Consider the following 20,036-nt stretch of genomic DNA (forward strand, 5'->3'; position numbering starts at 1 on the left):
GTATATTTTGGTTATGTCCTGCTTTCACGTTGCACACATACTTAACATGCATAATTGAAAGACACACAAGCTCATACTTAAAGCACACACACAAATGGACGCTCACACACCGGGCTGTGTGTGTTGACCTGTGAGTCATTGCTGTCAGCATTGATTTCCTTTTCCCAGAGTGACCCCTGTCACCACAGCGATAGAGTGGCCGATATTTCACCAGCACTGCCGGGTCTCTCTCTCTCTCTCTCTCTCTCTCTCTCTCTCTCTCTCTCTCTCTCTCTCTCTCTCTCTCTCTCTCTCTCTCTCTCTCTCTCTCTCTCTCTCTCTCTCTCTCTCTCTCTAAGCCTCATTATCTCTCTCTACACTTGCTTCTTCCATTATCTCTTTTCAAGAGAAAAAAAGATGTGTTTATTCTTTCTTTTTGATAGTCTTGTGTAAAGCTTGGTCACATAACTGTTTACCTCATGCTCCATTCATTTATGTTTTCTTTGTGCTCAATTTTTTTACAGATACAGTATGAGTTGACCTCACAACAACAATTTTGACCCACACTTTTTTACCCACCCTTTACAAAGGCAGGTTTATTTGAGTCCAAGGAGTTGTACTGTATCTAGGTATGAACAGATACCACACTGTGTGTGTGTGTGTGTGTGTGTGTGTGTGTGTGTGTGTGTGTGTGAGTGTGTGACCGCGTGACCGTGTGTACACTTTTATCTACAAACTGTACGGTCTCTTCATCTCAATGTTCTTCTTTCAGCGCAAACAACTTCCTGTGCTACTATTACGTCAAATGTATTTTTTTTAAACCCCCAAAGAGGTCAGCCAAATTAAGTCATTAGAGTAATCATATTTAAAATTTCATCTTCAAATCTTTCCTCTTGATTTGATTTTGGTGATTTGTGTGCAGTGGGCCCTGTTTTGAAAATAAGCAGAACTCTGAGAATTTTTTTCTTTCTTGCATCAATTGTTTATTCAATTGCTCACTTGTTTTTTTTTTTTTATTTCTTGTCCTTTTCCACCATGACACTATCGTCATGTTGCCATGGTCATCAAGATGCAAATTCCAAACAATTAGTCAGGGGTGGGTGACACACTTCACACGTCTAATCCTGTGTTCTATCAAACTGAATGGCAGGTTACAGCACTGGAGAATATCACTTTTTTGAATAGTTTTCCTTTGAGCAGTGTCTAATAAATAAATAAATAGAAGCCACAGTTGTATTAGGGTGAACATGCAGCACTATTTGAATATGTCAGAGCTAGTTGTATTTCAGAAAAGCAAGTACAGTATACATTTTCCCCCTTTATATCAGTATGTAACATAGATTATTCAGTATAATGTGCTCTATACTTCAATCTGTACATCATCATGGCCATAAGAAATTAATAAGCATTGCTGCACATGCCCCATGTTACTAAATCTGACTGTATATCATTTTATATCTCTCCCAGGTGTCTGAGGTTGATCTGAGGACTTTGTTGCTGGATGAGCTTGTTGGACCTGCGGCTCACGTCCCTCACAGGTACATGCATGTATAGTTCACAGACGTGCTGTATGCCTGACTTTTAATGATTATAAGTTACTTAGCTTACCTCCTCATCAACAAGGTACATTTTTCCTCAGGAAAAGTTAACTTTTGACTCATATACTAATAACTTCTTTATCATAACTTCATGAATCAACCACACACACTCACTCACTCACACATACACAGGCCCCCCAGTGTAGAGAGAGGTAACAGAGTTGGCCTCAGGGACTCTGTCTCTCCTTAGGGAGGTTGAGCTCCTCCAGGGAGTCGCTGGAACACCACTGTCCCCATGGCGATATGCAAATCCCTATATGATATTTCCCACCATGCAGTGCTCCAAGGCCCCTAAAGACTTGTTCTGTTTCTACTTTAACACTTTCTAGAAAGACAGATTTTCATTTTAAGTTTCACACATTTTGACAAAACTAATGAAAGGAGAATTGTCTGAATCTAAATTTTCATGCTCATACATATGTACCTATTCCAGATTCTTCCATCGCTAGCTAGACACCTGGACTCACCAGACCAGGGAGAGGGTTGATATCAAAATCCCCATCACTTGCTGAAGCTAAAGTTCCCTGGTGTCAATCTTCAAAATGTTAAGCTTAGGCTGTATAGTAAGTGCCTTTTAGCAGTGGTTAGTCAAAACTATCCTGCAAATAAAACATTGAAATAAATTCAACCTAATGTAACAGCCATGCGCTTTACTTCTTCACATCAACTTTCCATTGGTGTCGTGCACCGTCAACCTATAAAGTAAAATATTTCTGTCAAATACTACACAGTGTAATGTTTAGTGTGATTTCATGAAATAAATCAATTGATTTCCAAACCTACTGTAGAGATAATATTGCGGTCAATATAGTTTTTTTTTCTTCAGAAGCTGTCATATAAGAACTAAGAACCTATCCAAATACAGTCGGAAGTAACCAGTCAGTAGCTTGACAGCCTGCAGTGCAGCCAATTAAAGCACCAAGCCAAGCAGGAATCGGTGGTCTGGCACAATGTGGCACAATTGAGTTTGCAGCTGTACAGGGTTTCTCTGGCATTCCTGCGAAAAGGCACTGACGGGCGTGATGGATCCTCAGTCAGCCTACTCGCTGTCAGAGACGCAGGGATATGCATCACACCTTGAGCGTTTTAAATGGCTGCACATATAATAATAATAATGAAAAAAAAATGAAATAAATGAAATGAGTAAATCAGGTCTCATGAAATGAAATGACAGGCAGGTTGAAATAGCGGGTGAGTGTGTGTGTTTCTTGCCACCAGCGTCAACATTAAACACATCAGATTGAAGCCACCCTCCAGGGTAGCATCACTCAGCCAGGTGTGTGTGTGTGTGTGTGTGTGTGGTGAAACCTAAGTCTTTTATCTACTTTTCCATTTCCTCTGGTTTTTTGTTTATCTACAGATTTATTTATATATTTCTGCTGAAATGGTGTACAGAACACACACACATTGATCTATCGATGTATTGATGTGTGAGTGGGCGTCAGTTTTTTTTTATTTTCCGTCTCCCTCCAATTTCTTTAATTATTTTCCCTCAGTATAATCTCCTCCAGAGTTTTTTACACTTGAGTTAACAATTGAGCGCTGTTTTCCTTTGCCAAAAGCAGTCAAATGCCGAAAGTTAGTTTAAAAAAAAAAGAATATCCTGATTCTCATTTGGGAAAGGTAGGAACTTAACTTATTTCACACACCGGCAGTGTCCCTCAGTGTAACTGTTCTAATTCAACTCCCAAACTTTTCTTTGTTAACAAAATGATAAGATATTTAGGCTTAGGTGACTGGAGGTTCTTTATTGTTATGTTATGATTTTCCAAATGGCTGTGCTTGTATTTCTATTGTCCAGCTGTTTATCTGACAGCATCCCAACTCTTCCCTAAGCATTTTCTTCTTTTGCAAGGAGAGTAGTAGATGCACATGACTTTCTATCTCTGTCTCTATCTCTCCCCTCTCTCTCCCCCACTTCTCTCTCATGACTGGAGGAGGATATGTCTCTTTTTCTCCTTATTGACTTTCCCAGGTCAGGCTCCTCTTCTCCTATTAGGCCAAGCTAACTGATCAATATGCCGGCCTGGTGGGCTGCCGTGTGGACATGCAGACAGGCATACACAGCGGGCCGTGCCCCGGCCAAGTGCCACGCTCATTAGCGCGCGCACACACACACACACACACACACACACAGCAGGACATACAGTACACATAGCTACCCAATCACACTCTCTCATAAATGGATTTATATATAAAATTCATAGTGAAACAATTGACTGTAGAAACAAATTCTAACTTTCCTACAATCTGTAATAAAGAGCCGCAACATGACTAATGCCTAAATCAGTCAATCATGTTAAATCTATAAATCTGCATCCAGTTGGTTGCTTCTGTCAAATACGAAGATGCAACAAACTCCTCCTCTCCTCTCAAAGCTTCTCCTCTCTTCTCCTCCCCTGCTGTTTTCCCAGCTGGTGAGTTGTGACATCTGCAGTGCTGCGACATGGATAAGCAGCTGCCAGAGATGGATGGATGGAGGGAGGGAGGAAGGAGGGAGAGCCATAGAAGACAATGCAGGGGAGAAGTGAAGAGGGAGGGGGGTGCCTAAGGGAGGGATGAGCGGCTGTGACAACCAGCAACAGTTAGGTGTACAACAGGGTGAGACAGGATTGTGTGTGTGTGTGTGTGTGTGGGTGTGTGGCAACGTGCCAGGCAGTGCCATCTGGCAGCTTGACAGAGCTCTTCTCATTAACAGGGAGGTTAATTGCTGTGGCAGCACCCAGGCTGTGTCAAACATCACCCTGGGGACACGGAGGCAACAGACGATCTACATGTTTGTGTACGCACATGCACAAATGTGTGTGCGTTTGTGTGTTTTAAAATGTGGCACTGGAAGCGCTTCTTTCAGCATAAAAGTGGTTAACAACAACCTGCAGTATATTAGCCCTAGCATGTGAAGAGGGCAGCATAGGGGACCTGTGTCCCGTGTGGGCGTGCTTGTGCATGTTGGCCAAGCTACATGCATGCTTATATTATTTTTATGAATTATGTTTTGTTGCTGTAATGATGTAGAAAGAATTGGGTTTACATAGCCAATGTCTATTGCCCCGAGGGCAAACACACACACACACACACACACACACACACACACACACACACACACACACACACACACACACACACACACACACACACACACGGCAAGTCGAAGGGGGGGGCAATTTGCATGTTATTACTGCATATTCATGACTAATTTTGTTAGCCTTGCCCTAATAGGCCTGAGTGACAGCTTGAGATATCGAGAGCCTGCTTCAATATCACGCACGCACACACACACACACACACGCACGCACACACACACACATGCACACACTCTTCAGTCACATTTACTTTCCCTGCTCTCTCCACACAGTAATCATAACAACACTTAGGGCTCTAAATAGGAATTCCCTCTTCATCTGTTGGTTTGACATTGTGTCATTTGTTTAGCACAACTACTTTATTGTATGTAACAATACAGTAAATCATATAGTCTCATTTGTTACATGCATAATCAAGACCATAATCAAGACCTGTATGCACGTTGAATGTCATTAATACATTTGCATTTTGACTTGTTGCAGGTAAGAGTGTGTTGCATGTTTTCGTATTTATTTTCCCAAAAAGAAGAATAAAACTATAAAATACAGCCTCTACCTGTTGTATCAAATTCAGTTTCATCCATTAATTGTGCAGAAAATAGAACTTCATGTACTATTAAGTATACAAACCATTTTGTTTTCCTCAATTTTTTTTTTTATCTTTGTTGACTACATTTTAGTTCGTGTGTGTGCATTTGTGTGTTTTTAAAAAGAACACTTGGCTAAGACAAAATAATGTTTGTAGTCTCAGCTAGCAAGAGTTTTCTGTAGTACACAGATGCATGTACACACTCATACACACAGCACTCTAAAGCCACCACCCTACTGTGCAGGTGAAAATAGGGATGAAATTGGCTGCAGTTACTTTCCATTCAAAACCCTCTTTCGATTTGTTCCCATTTCAGGCCATTCGTCTCCAAAGAATCTCTGCTAAATGTGGGGTGATTTAAGTATTTTTCTACCCAACTGACAGGGAAATAAATGTTGAAAATGCTAAGAAACAGACCAAGCTTTTTCATTCCTTCTAAAAGGCCCTAAATAATTAGAAAAAAATAATGTTATAATGCAACTATACAAGTTTATTTCCTTTTGTAAAAGTTGAGGCTAGATATTTGTGCATATCTTTGTCTTTGTCTATACATTTATTTGCAAATAAAGGCTTCTGTGCATGCTTAGTAGTACACAGTTTTTGTACATTCTTTTTTTAAACCAATTTCCCTAGTAAAATGCTCAGCAAAGTGATTATTCGTAACAAAGGAACAGGAGTGGAATAAAAAATAATCAAGTGAATTGATAGCGCAGCAGCACACCCTCTTTTTCGTTCTTTTCTAGACACAGAAACCGACTATAATCTAAAGTCAGTTTGTTCACACTCCTCTGTGGCTTTTACTCCATTTGACTAAAAAGTTTTTTTTTTATCCTGAAGTGTAAGATTTAACTCTCAGCGCTCTCTATCCACTTGCATGTCACTTTTGTCAAATCTTGCCTTTCCTACCCTGCTTGGTGCGAACGTGTAGACACGCTTGATCAAATGTGAGTTTAACATTTTTAATCTGCGCAAAGTTTCATCAGAATAACTCATCTCATGAGGCTGGTAAATATGAAATTGTGTGTGAGCGCGCGCGTGTGTGTTTCTATGTGCCTGTGTGTTTGTGAAGAGTACTGCACAGTGCTGTGTGATCTTTTTCCCCCTCTCCTTCCATCTTGGGTGTGTGACAGCTGTCACTGGTGACTCAGAGAGGTGTCTGGGCAGAGTTAACATATTTTCACCGCTGGGAAGCACACACACACACACACACACGCACACACACAGAGACACATAAGCTCCAGTTGCTGTCACCTAGCACAAATTCCACCAGGCTCAGCATCTCTTAGCTGCTTTTGAGTTAGATTTTTCCATGAATCACATATTACACTGGATAGCCTACACACTGCATGCTGTTCACATAGCAGATTGCTTATTTATGTATTTATCATTTTATGCGACAGAGTATTATATTTATTAATTAAACATCTTAATTTACCATCAAGGTTTACTCAGTGTTAGTTTGGTGTCTCGTGTCATTTTTACAACAGCAAACCAGAGTCCAGACTGGCCTTGAAAACAATGATATGCATCTCCATATGCTGGGTTTGGATCTTTAATGTTATTTGCCCATAAGCATTCCCTGTATTCAGATCATATGATGATAATGAGGCTTTCACCTCTGCATTTCAGATCACATTTTTAACATATTCAAAACGTATACTGGAAATTGTACCAGTGAATATGTCAGCAACGTTACAGTACAGACTTCTGTTAAACCTGTGCAGGGATGGTTTTGCTTCACCTGTTTGTCCTGTAATTCTTTGTCATGTATCATCCTCTCCCTCCTTTTCTCTTTGTCTTTCTGCTATAGTACTGGGTCCTTGGTCCAGATCACATCTGAGTTAGAAGACCTGCAAATCCAGTTGCAAACCAAAGACATGGTCATCTCTGATCTGGAGAGGGAGCTCGGAGAGAATTTCCAGCATAAGCAAAAGGTAATCAACTCAATCGTCTTGTACTGATTTGAGCTTATTACAAAGGATGAACTACAGGATCACGCCACAAAAATGTCATCGAGATATTGTCCAGCCTTTAAACTTTTGCCTATTGGGGAAGATGATTTAGCTTTTTTTTTTTTTATATTTAACAAAAACCGAACAGACAAACACACTTAACAAGAACAACCCCCCTCTCCACCCCCACCCTCTGCAGTCTCGAGGAAAAGAGAGAAAAAAACAAAACAAACAAACAAAAAACAAAAACAGAAATCCCACCTTGCCTAGTCGTCCTCCTCTACTTCTTGTGCTGCTGAGGTCATTAGGACTGATACTTGTGCTGCTGCACCTTTCCATAGGTCTATAGTCGATGACTTGGCTCTGTTAATCCTTGCTGTAGAGAGCTCAAGCATAACTATGTCCAGAAAATACGCCAACAACTGTTTTATACAAAGCGAGTGGGGGGGGGAGCCAGCGCTGAGCTATCATTTTCTTGGTTGCGGTTGAGCCGGCTAGCCAAACTTTCTTTTGTCTCCCAAGCAGATGTAATTTAGAGTCGTCGTTAAGTAACAAAACAATCGGGTCAGTAGGAAGTCGATATCCTATCACGTCAGATATTATTGATGTTGTTTTATTCCAAAACTCATGCACCTGTTCACACTCCCAGACCATGTGCAGAAAACCATGTTTGTTCAGGTTGGCAGAACGTGCAATAGGGAGTAGGAATGTCTTTAGAGAGGTATCTCTTCTGAGGCGTCCAATATGTCCTATGGCATATGTTGGAGTGGATCTGCTGGTGGTTTGGGTTCTTGGAACAGTGGGAAATGTTGTCCCAAACTGTCTCCCAATTAATTACGTTCCCCTCCAGGGTCATTTCTTTACTATTGGGAGTTCTCCTACGGATACTTGCATCAGTTTAGCATAAATCTCAGACACCAATCCTCTCGCAGGAAAATCAACAAACCATTCAATGATTGGGTGTGTCTCCAGACTGTTCCCCCATGCTACTCCATAACATTTTAGGGTTGACCTTAAGCGAAGATAAAGGAAGAAGGATGTCCTAGGGATGTCAAAGCTAGTTCTCAGGTCCTCAAATATATATATATATATATATATATATATATATATATATATATATATATATATATATATATATATATATATATATATATATATATATATATATATATATATATTAGCTGATTCTATTCCACTACAGTTCTGAGTCTGACTACACAACTAAATGACTTGTTAAGGTGATTTTTTTTTTTTGCAGCGTGCTTGTTATTGTTTAGAAGCCTGTCGGAGAGGTGAAGTCTTTTTTTTTTTTTTTCTTTCTTTTTTTTTTACGATATTGGTTTGGCAGCTGTGCTTGGAGCGCTCCATGTGCAGCCAGGTTTAACAGCAAGCCGAGGCGTGTGTGATGAATTACCGGCATATCTCAGAGCCCTGGGTAACAAACATGGCGTCGCCGGCCGGGATTAAAAGGGAGGGTTTTTTACGGCCTTCCCACACCTCCTTACAGGGTGTCACTAAATTATACCCACTGCTGTTTAACTGTCTTCTGTGGCTTATGGTTAAGACACACGTAAATACACACAGGCACACACACATACACAGAGACACACACACACACACACACACACGCACACACACACACACACACACACTCACACTCATATATTTGTACTTGTGGTAAACCCGGGCTTGTTGGTTGTTTATGTGTGTGTTGGCTGGTTACTGTTTGTTTATGCTGCTTGTGAGTTGACTCATTTGCATTGCCGCTAATTAGTGGTTTGTGTGATTACAGAGCCCGAGAGAAACAAGCAGAATAACTGGAGCTTGTTCTGTTAATCATATTTTCAACAAATGTTGATATATCTTTTCATTCGGTTTGTGTTTCTGTTTAACTGGTACGTCTGCAATGCAGATGCACTGGTAAATCTTTTGGCACAGACTCACGTACACACAGCCTTAATAAAGATGATTGCCACAGAATTTCATCTTTGTTTGTTAGCAATAAGCCAGTTTCTGTATAACTGAATACATTCCCATAATGTGACACCTATGAGAGCCCAATTAAACCGATTATATATCCTTAACCATGAAAACAAGGCAAATATACACGAAACTCCTTTGAATTTTGCAGTGTAGAAGGTTTTCATCTGTAATGATATGTGAATTACTAACGTTGTTGCAGTGTTTCCTTTACATAACCCATACCATTATCCTCTGCGTGACACTGTGTCTCCTCTTTGCAGACCTCATAAATAACAACAACAAAAAATGTTGTAATTAAATGTATGAATGTATTAATGTATGAAAATGTAAATTAAATGCTACTGATGTTTTTAGGATTATTGCGTGACATTTGTGAAGAAGTAATCAACAATTCTGTATCGACTTAATTAGTCAAACTCACTAAAAATATCTTCCCTCCTTTGAAATAATGTTCAGTGTTTGAACTTTTCCTACCCAGACTGCAAAACAGGCTCTGGAAAGTAGTGAGAGGCTGGTGTACCTGCAGAGCGAGCTCTCATGTCTGCAGCGGATCCAGAAAGACAGCATGAAGGAGATTGCTGAGAAAGACATCTGCATCACCAAACTGCAAGTTAACAATGAGCTGCTGCAACAAGATGGGGCCGACGCACGCACTCAGGTGGGCACAGTGTGCATGAGATCAAGTGGTGGGAGAAGTATTTCCTTAGATCTTTTACTCAAGTAAAAGTACCAATTCAGCATTAAAATACTACATTACAAGTGCTGGATGCATGTACTATTTTGAAAATCATATTTAAGTAAAAGTACATTGGTATTATTAGAAACATGTACTGAAAGTAACCGTATTCATTCTGCAGTAAAATTTCCGCTATGACTGATATTTTATTCTATTCTATTTATTACATAAACGTGTATGTTTTTATGTAAAATCTTGACCTGAAAGTAACTAATAAGTACACCTGAAAAATAAGTGTAGTGGAATAGAAGTATAAAGCAGCATAAAACGAAATTACTCAAATAAAGTACAAGTACCTCAAAATTGTACTTAAGTATGGTACTTGAGTAAATGGACTTAGTTACTTTCTAACACTGTTGGGATGCCTATTTGCACACATGTACTTCCATATGCAAAGTAGATACTGCACATGAAAAATAGCTAATTATGTAAACGTAAATGCATAAAAGCATCTTTTTTTTTTTTTACTTTCTCCTTATCCCTCTTAAAGGATGCTGCATTGCGATGGGTCTCTTGATGTTTTTGATTAGTTTTGAGAGTAAGTGACTGGTACCTCATTTGTTTTACAGAGTGCAGAGATATGACATATTTTTTCTGTCTGACTTTAGCTCTCCGAGCTGAATATGAGAGCGAGGGAGCTTCAGGAGGAGCTGAAGAGAAGAGAGGAGGAATGGAGGCAAAGAGAAGACAAACAGAGACTGAAATATGAAAAGGAGCTTCAAAAAGCACAGGAGAGGAGAAGGCAGGAGCAACAAGAGAGAGAGGAAGAGTGGGTGAAGAAAGTGGAGGAGGAGGAGAAGAAGAGGGAGGAAGAGTGGAAGAGGGGGATTGAGGAGGAGAGAAAGGCCCATGCTCAAGCTGTTAAAAAGTGGGCTGAGAAGGCAGCTGTTTTAAATTCTGAGGTGAGTATATAATACCCTGTTTACACGTACATAGTTATTTTGAAAAAAACGGAGACATTTCCCTTCGTTTGTGCCCTTCGTTTACACGCAAACGGAGAATTTCGCCTCTGAAAACGATTCTTTGTAAAAACTCCGGCCAGAGTGGAGATTTGGGAAAACTTTGTTTGCACGTTTGCATGTAGACTGAGACAAACGGAGGTTTAGGCAGCCGAGAAGGAGAAGAGAGAGGAAATGATTTGTTGCCGTTGTTGCTATTTTCGGGATTCTGATTGGCTAACGTGGGCTTGAGCTTCTCGTTACACTGCCACCTACAGGTTTGGCATGCTCTTGATGGCATATATATATATATATATATATATATATATATAAACACGGGTACGTGTAAACGAACACATTTCTGAAAACTGACAGCTGTGCACAATGTTATTTTTGAAAACGGAGAGGTTGAAATGTCCGTTCATGAAAATAGCCGGCCACGTGTAAACGTAGCATAAATGTAAACGTAAGCAGATCTGTCATTGTGTTCCCTCATTTTAATTCTCGTGGATGAAATGATGCGTTTCCCTCATCAAGAAAAATATCACACACAATTGCACACCTTCATCCACAATTAAAAGATTACTAGAAACGTTCAATTAAAAATCTAATTTACATGTTTGAAATAGTCTCTCCTTTGAATAATTGTTTTGATGTTTCCTTTTGACCCTGACTTAGTGTGTCAACTTTTAGTTATCCTTTTCATGATGTTTTCTTAATCAAGTTTTATTATGTTTACTTACAGCAGGACAGAAGACAGCATACTTTTGCACATGCATGTACACGCACTTACAGACTTCTGAGAGAAATATCCACAAAACACTTCACCTTAATTCAGACCTCAGACACTCTCTCCTCTCCTCCACCCCCACATCCCCTCCTTCCTTCCATCCTGCCATCTCGCCACAACCGCTCCAAATTAATCTGCAAAATATTGATTTGAGGAGCAAGGGGGTGGGGGTGGGGGGCACACGATTGCGGCCGCATATTAATACGAACGGGCCGCTCTTCGTCTCTCCTCTATACTTTAAGATCCTCATATCTTCATAATTGATTAATGTTCCTTTGTGAAGTGGGGATGAATAATACATTAGTGGGCCTGCTGCACCCTCAGGCTGATGAGAAAATGTTTAATTTCAGTAAATGTAGCGCTCCCTCTCTCTTTCTCTCTCTTTCATTTTCCCTCTCTAGTTATTTGTGAGTGTTGGAGTGTGTTTGTGAGTTTTCACTTGTGAGCCCAAGTCTAGAGGAGTGTTGTTGATTTGCTTTTTTCGTGTTTACTGTCGGCTTGAAGCGCATGTTAAGAAGCATCACAAACAAAAGGCGGCATCTGCATTTGCAAACGCGAATGAATAAATTGGTAAAATGAGCTCAGTATTGTTCCATTAACTGATATAACTGAAAGAGCTGTGTCACTTTACAAGCTGTTTGCCCTCAAAAGAGAAGAAAAAAAAAAGAAACCACCCCTTTGGACATTTTTGCACACGTCACAATGCACTGAGAACATAAGCTGCTACATTATCCATCAGTAATCAGGAAAGCGTGCAAATGGGCCACCTGATGGGGGACAAGTAGCCTCTCCAGCAGCATGGAAAGGTGCCGGGAGGGTGACATATGTCAGTTGCTGTGACTGGCACAGCCTGACTCGACTTAGCTCATCTGGTTAACAGTGCTAATTATGCTAAACAGTAGACTAATGATGATGATTAGGGATTTAAGAGCTACAGCAAGGCATGCTTTGTGTGTGTGTGTGTGTGTGTGTGTGTGTGTGTGTGTTGGGGTTGAAAGGGTGGGATGTCTGGTACCTGATGGTGAGCATCTGTGTATTATAGAATACATAAATGATGAAGTGAACACACACTTTATGCCCACTTAGAGCTTTGCTTAATTGTTATTTGAACTTGTGCCAGTGATGAAGGGGGATATATACACATGCACAGCTTCATACATACACACAAACTGCGCTAATTGAATAAATAATTTGTTTCCTTTAACAAGCGTCCTAATTAGTTATGCTAATCAGCCTAGATAACCCAATTAACCTCATAGAGTGAGGCTCCTCCGTGTGTTTATATGTGGGTGTGGATTTCTATGCCTGAGAGCATATCAGAGACACTTAAGAAAACACATTTGCCTAATTAGTTTTCAATGACATCGACAAGCATTTATGTTTTTTCATGTCCTTATTGTTAGGCTTTTGAATGCGAGCTAATAGGCTTTCCACGCCAAGGAAATGAGTGGTATTGAATTCATGTAGACAGTGTTTGTGGTTTTCTACATGCATATCTGAGGATGTATGCATTTATACGTATTTCTGTCTGCCTGTTCTGCCAGTCTGTGTCTCAGTTAGATCCACATGGACATGTATATTTTTACAACTATTATGGTAGTTTAAACAGAGTGTGTATTTGCTCAGAGAATGTCTGCCTGTTCCATTAGTTTATGTCCTTGGAAATACAATGTGGCCTCAAGTTCTCTCCGTTTATTTAAAACCTTCAGTCAGCGTTGCCATCCTAATAGTGAGCCGTGTTTCCTCTCGTTTAGCTTCACCACTCATTATCCGGGCCATGTGGAAGAGACAGTGTTTAGAGAGGAGAGAGGGAGAGAGACTTAGAGAGAGAGAGGAGAGAGAGAGAGAGAGAAAATATGAGTAAAAGCGAGAGCAGGCCTGAAAGAAGAAGACAGAGGGAATGAATGAGTGACCGAAACAGAGAGAATGTAGAGTTTTTTTTCTAACCTGACCACAGCTTCTTGTGCTTCTAATGAATGGTGAGGAGAGCGAAGGGAGGGAGACACCTAGACAAGACTATCTTTGTTGTGAGAGAGAGAGAGAGAGAGAGAGAGAGAGAGAGAGAGAGAGAGAGAGAGAGAGAGAGAACGCAACAGATTTATGTCTTGCAGGAAGTCTCCCAGATTTGTGGTGTCGCAAACCGCCTACCCCGAGTCGACTCCATGCTCTGGCTTTTAATTAATAGCCAGTTTAAGTTTCTGTGTGCGCTCTTGTGTGTATTGGGTATTCATGCATCTGTTTGCCTCTGTGGCATGTGCCCGTGCACTTGTGTTAGCAACATTTTGGCATGCAGTTTAGAAGATGAGAATTAGCTTTGACAGAGTAGTACTCATCTGCTCCTCTGGTTTGGTGTGTATGGCTGAGAGTGGGGATGCTTCAATTAAAACACGTCAGAATGCAGAATGAAAAGTATTAAAACCCTCAATACACAGACAAATGCACACAGCCCGTATTCAGAAACTGTGCCTTGAGACGAGCCGTCAGGAATTCCGTACGGTGGTGATGTCACAATTATACTATATACAGTATATAATTATAAAGTGCAGCTACAGTGCCGTTACAGTCATTCACTGGCTGCAATGATGGTGCAGAGAATCCTAGAGTGCAGTTGCGAAAAACATAAAAATGCTGACCAATCAGAGCAGACTGGGCTTCTTTGGGAGGGGGCGTTAAAGAGACAGGTGCTAAAATGGAGCGTTTAAGGCATGTATATTCAAACAGACAGTATGAGAAAAATAATGTGTGTTTTAAACATTAAAGCAAGTAAACATGTTCTAGTACAAACCCAAAATACAGGTATGCACATTATGACCATAATATTAGACCCTTAAAGTTGTTGCAACTGTTGGAAAACTGAGGTTTTCTCATCTCTCAAGGCATACAACCACCTGTGTATATATATACATGTCTGTCTGGTTTTTTACGCTTTTTGCTCACAGCTTTCTCTATAGAGCTCCCCCTACAGCTTCGGAATAGATTTTTGGCAGCTGCTATGTTTACTTGTGTCTGAGTCCTCACTCCATCAGTCTGCTGTTTCCTCATTCTCTGTTCCTCCGAAAATGCTTTCCTAGCTTTCTGCTTCTTTTTTGCTGGCTCAGCCATGACGATAGTGTGAAAAACTCCATCACAACCTTGTTAGCCGGTTCCTGAATGGGTGTAATGGGTGTAGTTGCAAGGGTGGTTTTTCCGCTCACTGGCGCTAGGGGGAAGCGAGATGACCACCATTCAACCCCGAAAAAAGTCATGTAACCATTCCAATGACTCCGAAGCTGTTCAGTTAAGGTAAATTAAGCTTAAAAAAACTGCATAGTTCCCCTTTAAGGGCTACCCTCAAAATTGACTCAAAAATTAAATAAGGTATTTAATGCTGCACCCAACATTAGCGGTAGGTCATGACACCTTCGCTAATGTGCTAATGGAATTCACTGTGGTGAGCTAAAGCTTAACGTCCAAAGCCTGCATTTTTATAATGGGAAGACCAAACACGGGATGCTACTCTGTGCAGTACAGGTCTTGAATGGGAGTGAGATGCTAATATTAGCTCATGCTCACATCAGCTGAGTCATCTCCTCTGTGTCCTTGTCTTATTAACTGATTTAGGACTGATTAGATCAGTCTTGGTGGAGCGTGTACTGGCGCACATACACACATGCACACCAAATTTAAATATCAAAATGGAATTGCTTGACCAGTGAAAACTAGATTAATTCAAAATGTTTGCATCAAGGTGTGGGTAAAACCGATGACTGTGCATTTTTTTAATGCACCTTGCAGCATTTAAAGCCATTTATGACATTATCTAAAGCTCATGTTATGCAAACACATTCTGCAAGTCAAAGCCACTTATGTTGATCATACTTGATGCTCTGTTTTTTTCTCCTTCGCCTTGATTTGACTTCATGGGATCATCAGCATAGGTATTGATTTTGCACTCCATTTAGTGGAGTTTTAGTGAGCTAAAAATGTTTATACCTCTTCCATAATAACATGCCACAGTAGCAGAATAATGATGTTGAGCTCTGTCACTATATTGCTGTAATGTGCATGCCATGTGCTTTTTATCACAAGCTACAGATGCCTCAGATATGTTAACAAGACTTAGGTAAGAGATTAAAAAAAATGTTGGACACAGTGTTCACCCATTTACCACAGCATTGTTATTTCAGCCCTCTACCTGTTAAGGTGTCTATTCATCTAGCTTTGTCAAGGTTATGCAATCAGATTGGCCATTGCTCTGCTCCCAAAAAATGCCACAAATAGCTTGTCTTCTCTCTAGTTTTCAAAAACTGTCAAGAGATTGCTCTGTTGCTACCAGGTCAAATCTCTTGACAGCCTAATGGTGGGTGATGTAAGTTTGGCCTAGAAACCTCCCACATCCTTATTCTTCCTTTGAAAAATCTTTATTATTATATCATTGTTGTGGTTGATGTGAGAACCCACTGCACTCCTGTTTCTCCCTATTTGAATGTGTTGCTCAGTTCTACTGTGAGCTATTTGATCAGCTCAGAACACGGTGTTACACTTTCAGATAGTTGTTCTGGTAAACAAGAGAGCGTTGTCTTGCTGTCTGTTCGAGTTTGAAAGTTGAGTGTCAATTTCACTCAGTACTTTTCATGTTAGATGTAAGGTAGTACTCAGCCAGCGTAAAATGTGTACGTTTGTGTGTGCTCATGCACAGGATCGCTTGTTTCTACCTCTCTAGATGTGTGTGTCTGTGACAGTTTCCCCTCAAGATGTTAATTCCTCTCCTCCCTGTTGTTGTCATGCTAACACCAGCAGTGTCTGCACCAGGGAGACGAGGACATATTGGTGTTAATGAAAAGCCCCCCTAAACTCTCCTCCCCGCATGAATGTTTAAACATGCTTGTCATAACATTCATTCGCTCACACATGACAGCTAGCATCTGCAGCTGCCTTGCTCGCCCTCAATATTTTATCATACCATCTCCCCTAACTCCAGACTAGCACAATGGCTGTGTGTTAGCAAACGGAATTCTAATGACTCAAAACAGGCCATGTTCAGACTCACTGCCAGCACAGGCCATACATAATGTATTCAGCAACACCACAGGCCTCATAATGGCACAATTAGTCAATCTTAAACATGAAGGAAAGAGAGAAATGCCAAATGACAGAAATGTGATACATAGAGAGAAAGACAAACTGAAAAAGAGACAAAGATAATGATGGAAAAGAAAAGAGAAAGGCTAAACAGAAAGCAAAGGGTGTAAAGAGCGAAACACATTAGGAAAGAAAAAAGGGATAAGAATAAAGAAGCAAAGAGAGACTCTGGTATATCCGTATAGTGTGCTATTCAGAAGTACTATAACACTGCAGGTCAGCAGTTGTGACCTTGGTGGTTCTGACATAAGTGGTTCTCCATGGTAACGGTTGGTCGACAACCCTCAGAACAACCCCGTACCCCTCATCACTCCCCAACCTTTCTTACTGCCTCCCTGCCAATTTGATTGGACGCACAATTGAAATGTCATGCCTCAGCAACACACATGCACACACACCAGATCAACCAGACCGAAACAGTGGTACGAAAAGAGCGGGCGCGTTGTACAAAAGTCAAAGTGAGAGGAACCAGAGACAAAAGTAACACTCTAGGAGGGCAGCAGGGTTGTAGTTTAGCTTTATATATCACTGTAGTATTTCAGAAAACAGCACAAAAAGTGCCTCAATATGTGCATGTTTAACTAAACTCACAATTACAGGGTTAACATTGTGTGGTCGATGAGGGGACCTAGGCATGGAGAATCAAAGCAGAGAGGCTTGTCATAGCCGCCGAATACAGAATCAAATGAATATTAATGTGGAACCAATTACCTCAGGGAAATGTTGTCTGTAGGTTAGCTTTGCTAACACACGTGTCTCACCTTTAGCAAAGTGGAAGCAGTGGGGGGGGAAGCCTGCAGGGTGGACAGCACTGATGTATTCATTTTCCTCCTAACAAGCTTCTCTACCCCTTCTAAAATAGAATTGTCCACCAGGCAGCGCCTCCCCCCCCTCCTTATTTCAACTAGATGCAAACTGCAAAAAAAAAAAAAAAAATTATGGAGAAAATAAATGATACAATTCTTCAACAATGCCTAATGGCGCCATGTCTGACCACGTTCTTTGTTTGAAAAGATTTGATAAGCAGCAAAATGTCATTTAGAAATGTTTTGCTACAATATTTTCTATACGTTTTTTCCCCTTCTGTATCAAGCTTGGTTAAATAATAGAATGAGCCAATAAACAAAAATGGGCTTTTAAAGCAGTTTTGAGGCTCTGTAGTGGTGACATGCACTATCTTGTTCGGTTAGCAGCTTAGCACAGTGCAGCACTGATCTGTGCAGGTCTCTAGCTGCTGCTGATCTGCATAAGTGGCTGTGGCACACTTAAAGCTGCTGTCTCCTTTAAGCCCCTTCTAAATCAGTGTTAAAGCCTTGATAATAGACCTCACTGGCCAATTGATTGGCCTTCATATGTTTACAGCTCACTTTAATTGCCTCAAAAATACCATTTATCAGCCATGTGTGTCCATGTATGCATGTATGTGTATGTGCAAGCATGCCTGTCCATCGACAAAAAGGCCTATTGATTTATCAGCATCTGGATTTGTCCCGTTCACCGTACATAAAACCCCTGCGTATGTGCTGTTCAAAATGGGAAATGGCCTCATCGATTCCCTTAAGTTGGAGCCCAAATGCTAAAGATTTTTGGATAAGCTTTCTCATTATTTAAGCTGAAATCAATAGGGGAGAGCATGGGTCTAATGAATGAGCGGGCCACAGATCAGATGGGGTGTGCTCATCCCTGGCCTGTCCTAGTCGATCTGTGTGGGTGCGTGTGAGTGTGTGAGAAAGAAAGAGAGAGAAAGAAGCTGACTGTTTGTTCATCACAAACCTTTTTCTTCTTTTTGGCACTCACAAAAAAACACTGTAGGTGCAGCTGTGTCTTTATTTCTTTCTGTTGACCGGTTGCTGATTAATTTACCTTCTTTTTGTTCCTTGTCTTTTTTTTACCCTTACGTTCCTGAAATGTGACAAAAAAAATACAGTATATCAAATTTAGTATCAGTTTTTCTTATCATCATTTTCATCATTCTATTATTGAACCGTTTCTCTGTCTCTCTGTAGTTGGCGGTCAGCAGGAAGCAGGTAGAGCGACAGAACAGGGAGCTGTCAGAGTCTCACCAGAAGGAGGAGACCCTTCTCTCTGAGGTACGTCAAACACAAGAATAAAACATTCACTGCATTCATGTGTGTCACTGTTGTGACTTGATTCCACCACCCGAAAAAAAATGTATAAACGCAATGAAAATTCATCAGCTGGCCTCCGAAGGCCCAGTTTCCCCATGGGAGTCAGTGTAGTACATGCTCCTTTTTTTTTTTTTTTTTTTAAGTGATCATGTAAATGACACAGGAGTGAAGATTTAAGAAAACATATTAGCCCTGATACTCAACGCGTACAAATAAAATCTAGATAAACATAAATATGCATGGGAATATAATATGCAGTGTGGCTGTGTGTCTATGTGTCAGCCAGAGACAAAACACACACACACACACACACACACCACCTACCCCTCCCAACCACAACCCCTTTGGCTGAGTTTTTGGTTTTTCCACTTTCCATTCTTTCCACTCTTCTGAAATATCACAACGATACAGACTGGTGTATCTCTAGGAAATATTCTTTGGCCGAGCGTGCAGAAACTGCCTTTCAGAGAACATTTACCAGAAAACTGCTAAGAGTTTCACTTTGTGATTTGGCTAGCACATGGGATTATCTACGTTAATTAGCTACAGCTGATATTGCAGACAGTTGTCATTTCAGCTGGTGAAACGGACACTCGCCAGCTGAAAATGAGCCTGCAGACATTTAAAGTTGATAATGCATTGATAACATCATAGTAATTAAATACCACATATGTGTGAAGTGGGCTACTTTTTTAGTGGTTTTCTGCCATGTGGCTTCAAAATAAAAACAGTGAGTAATTTGTGCATATCAACAATATCAACATAGAAGGAGACTGTGGAGTGCAAATATCACTAACCAGTCCAATTTTCAAATAGTAAACTCCCTGTCCCTTCCCCTCACTCCCCTCTAAGGTGTCCCGCCTTTTCGACTCATAAATATGGAAGGCGAAAGATGATGAGATTCACGGACAAGAAAGGAATCAAAATCTATTGTTGCGTGTCCTTTTCCCCGTGTAAAGTTTGGATTAAATGTCACACATTAGCATGTGAACTTTTAAATGAGCTTGTTTGCTATCCGTGGTGTGGGGCATGTAAATACCCATCTTGAGTATGGAACGGGGATTGCTTAGTGGTGGGGGGCGGGGGGGTTTCACAAGAATTGGGAAGTGTAGGACATATTTGAGTGTTGCACCGGCAA

General features: G+C 40.7%; 1 protein-coding gene across 3 annotated transcripts in view; it reads left to right on the top strand.

Moving 5' to 3' along the window:
* Nucleotides 1–20,036, top strand: part of LOC120552514 (trichohyalin-like) — a 101,885-nt gene that overhangs the window by 15,918 nt on the left and 65,931 nt on the right. For all 3 annotated transcript variants that reach the window (XM_039790637.1, XM_039790639.1, XM_039790638.1), the window contains exons 3-7: nucleotides 1,447–1,517; nucleotides 7,060–7,183; nucleotides 9,663–9,842; nucleotides 10,529–10,822; nucleotides 18,776–18,859. In XM_039790637.1, coding sequence (XP_039646571.1) covers nucleotides 1,447–1,517; nucleotides 7,060–7,183; nucleotides 9,663–9,842; nucleotides 10,529–10,822; nucleotides 18,776–18,859 — 753 coding nt within the window. The remainder of the gene's footprint in view (nucleotides 1–1,446; nucleotides 1,518–7,059; nucleotides 7,184–9,662; nucleotides 9,843–10,528; nucleotides 10,823–18,775; nucleotides 18,860–20,036) is intronic.

This window comes from Perca fluviatilis, chromosome 22 (assembly GCF_010015445.1).
Source record: "Perca fluviatilis chromosome 22, GENO_Pfluv_1.0, whole genome shotgun sequence".
Taxonomy (NCBI): domain Eukaryota; kingdom Metazoa; phylum Chordata; class Actinopteri; order Perciformes; family Percidae; genus Perca; species Perca fluviatilis.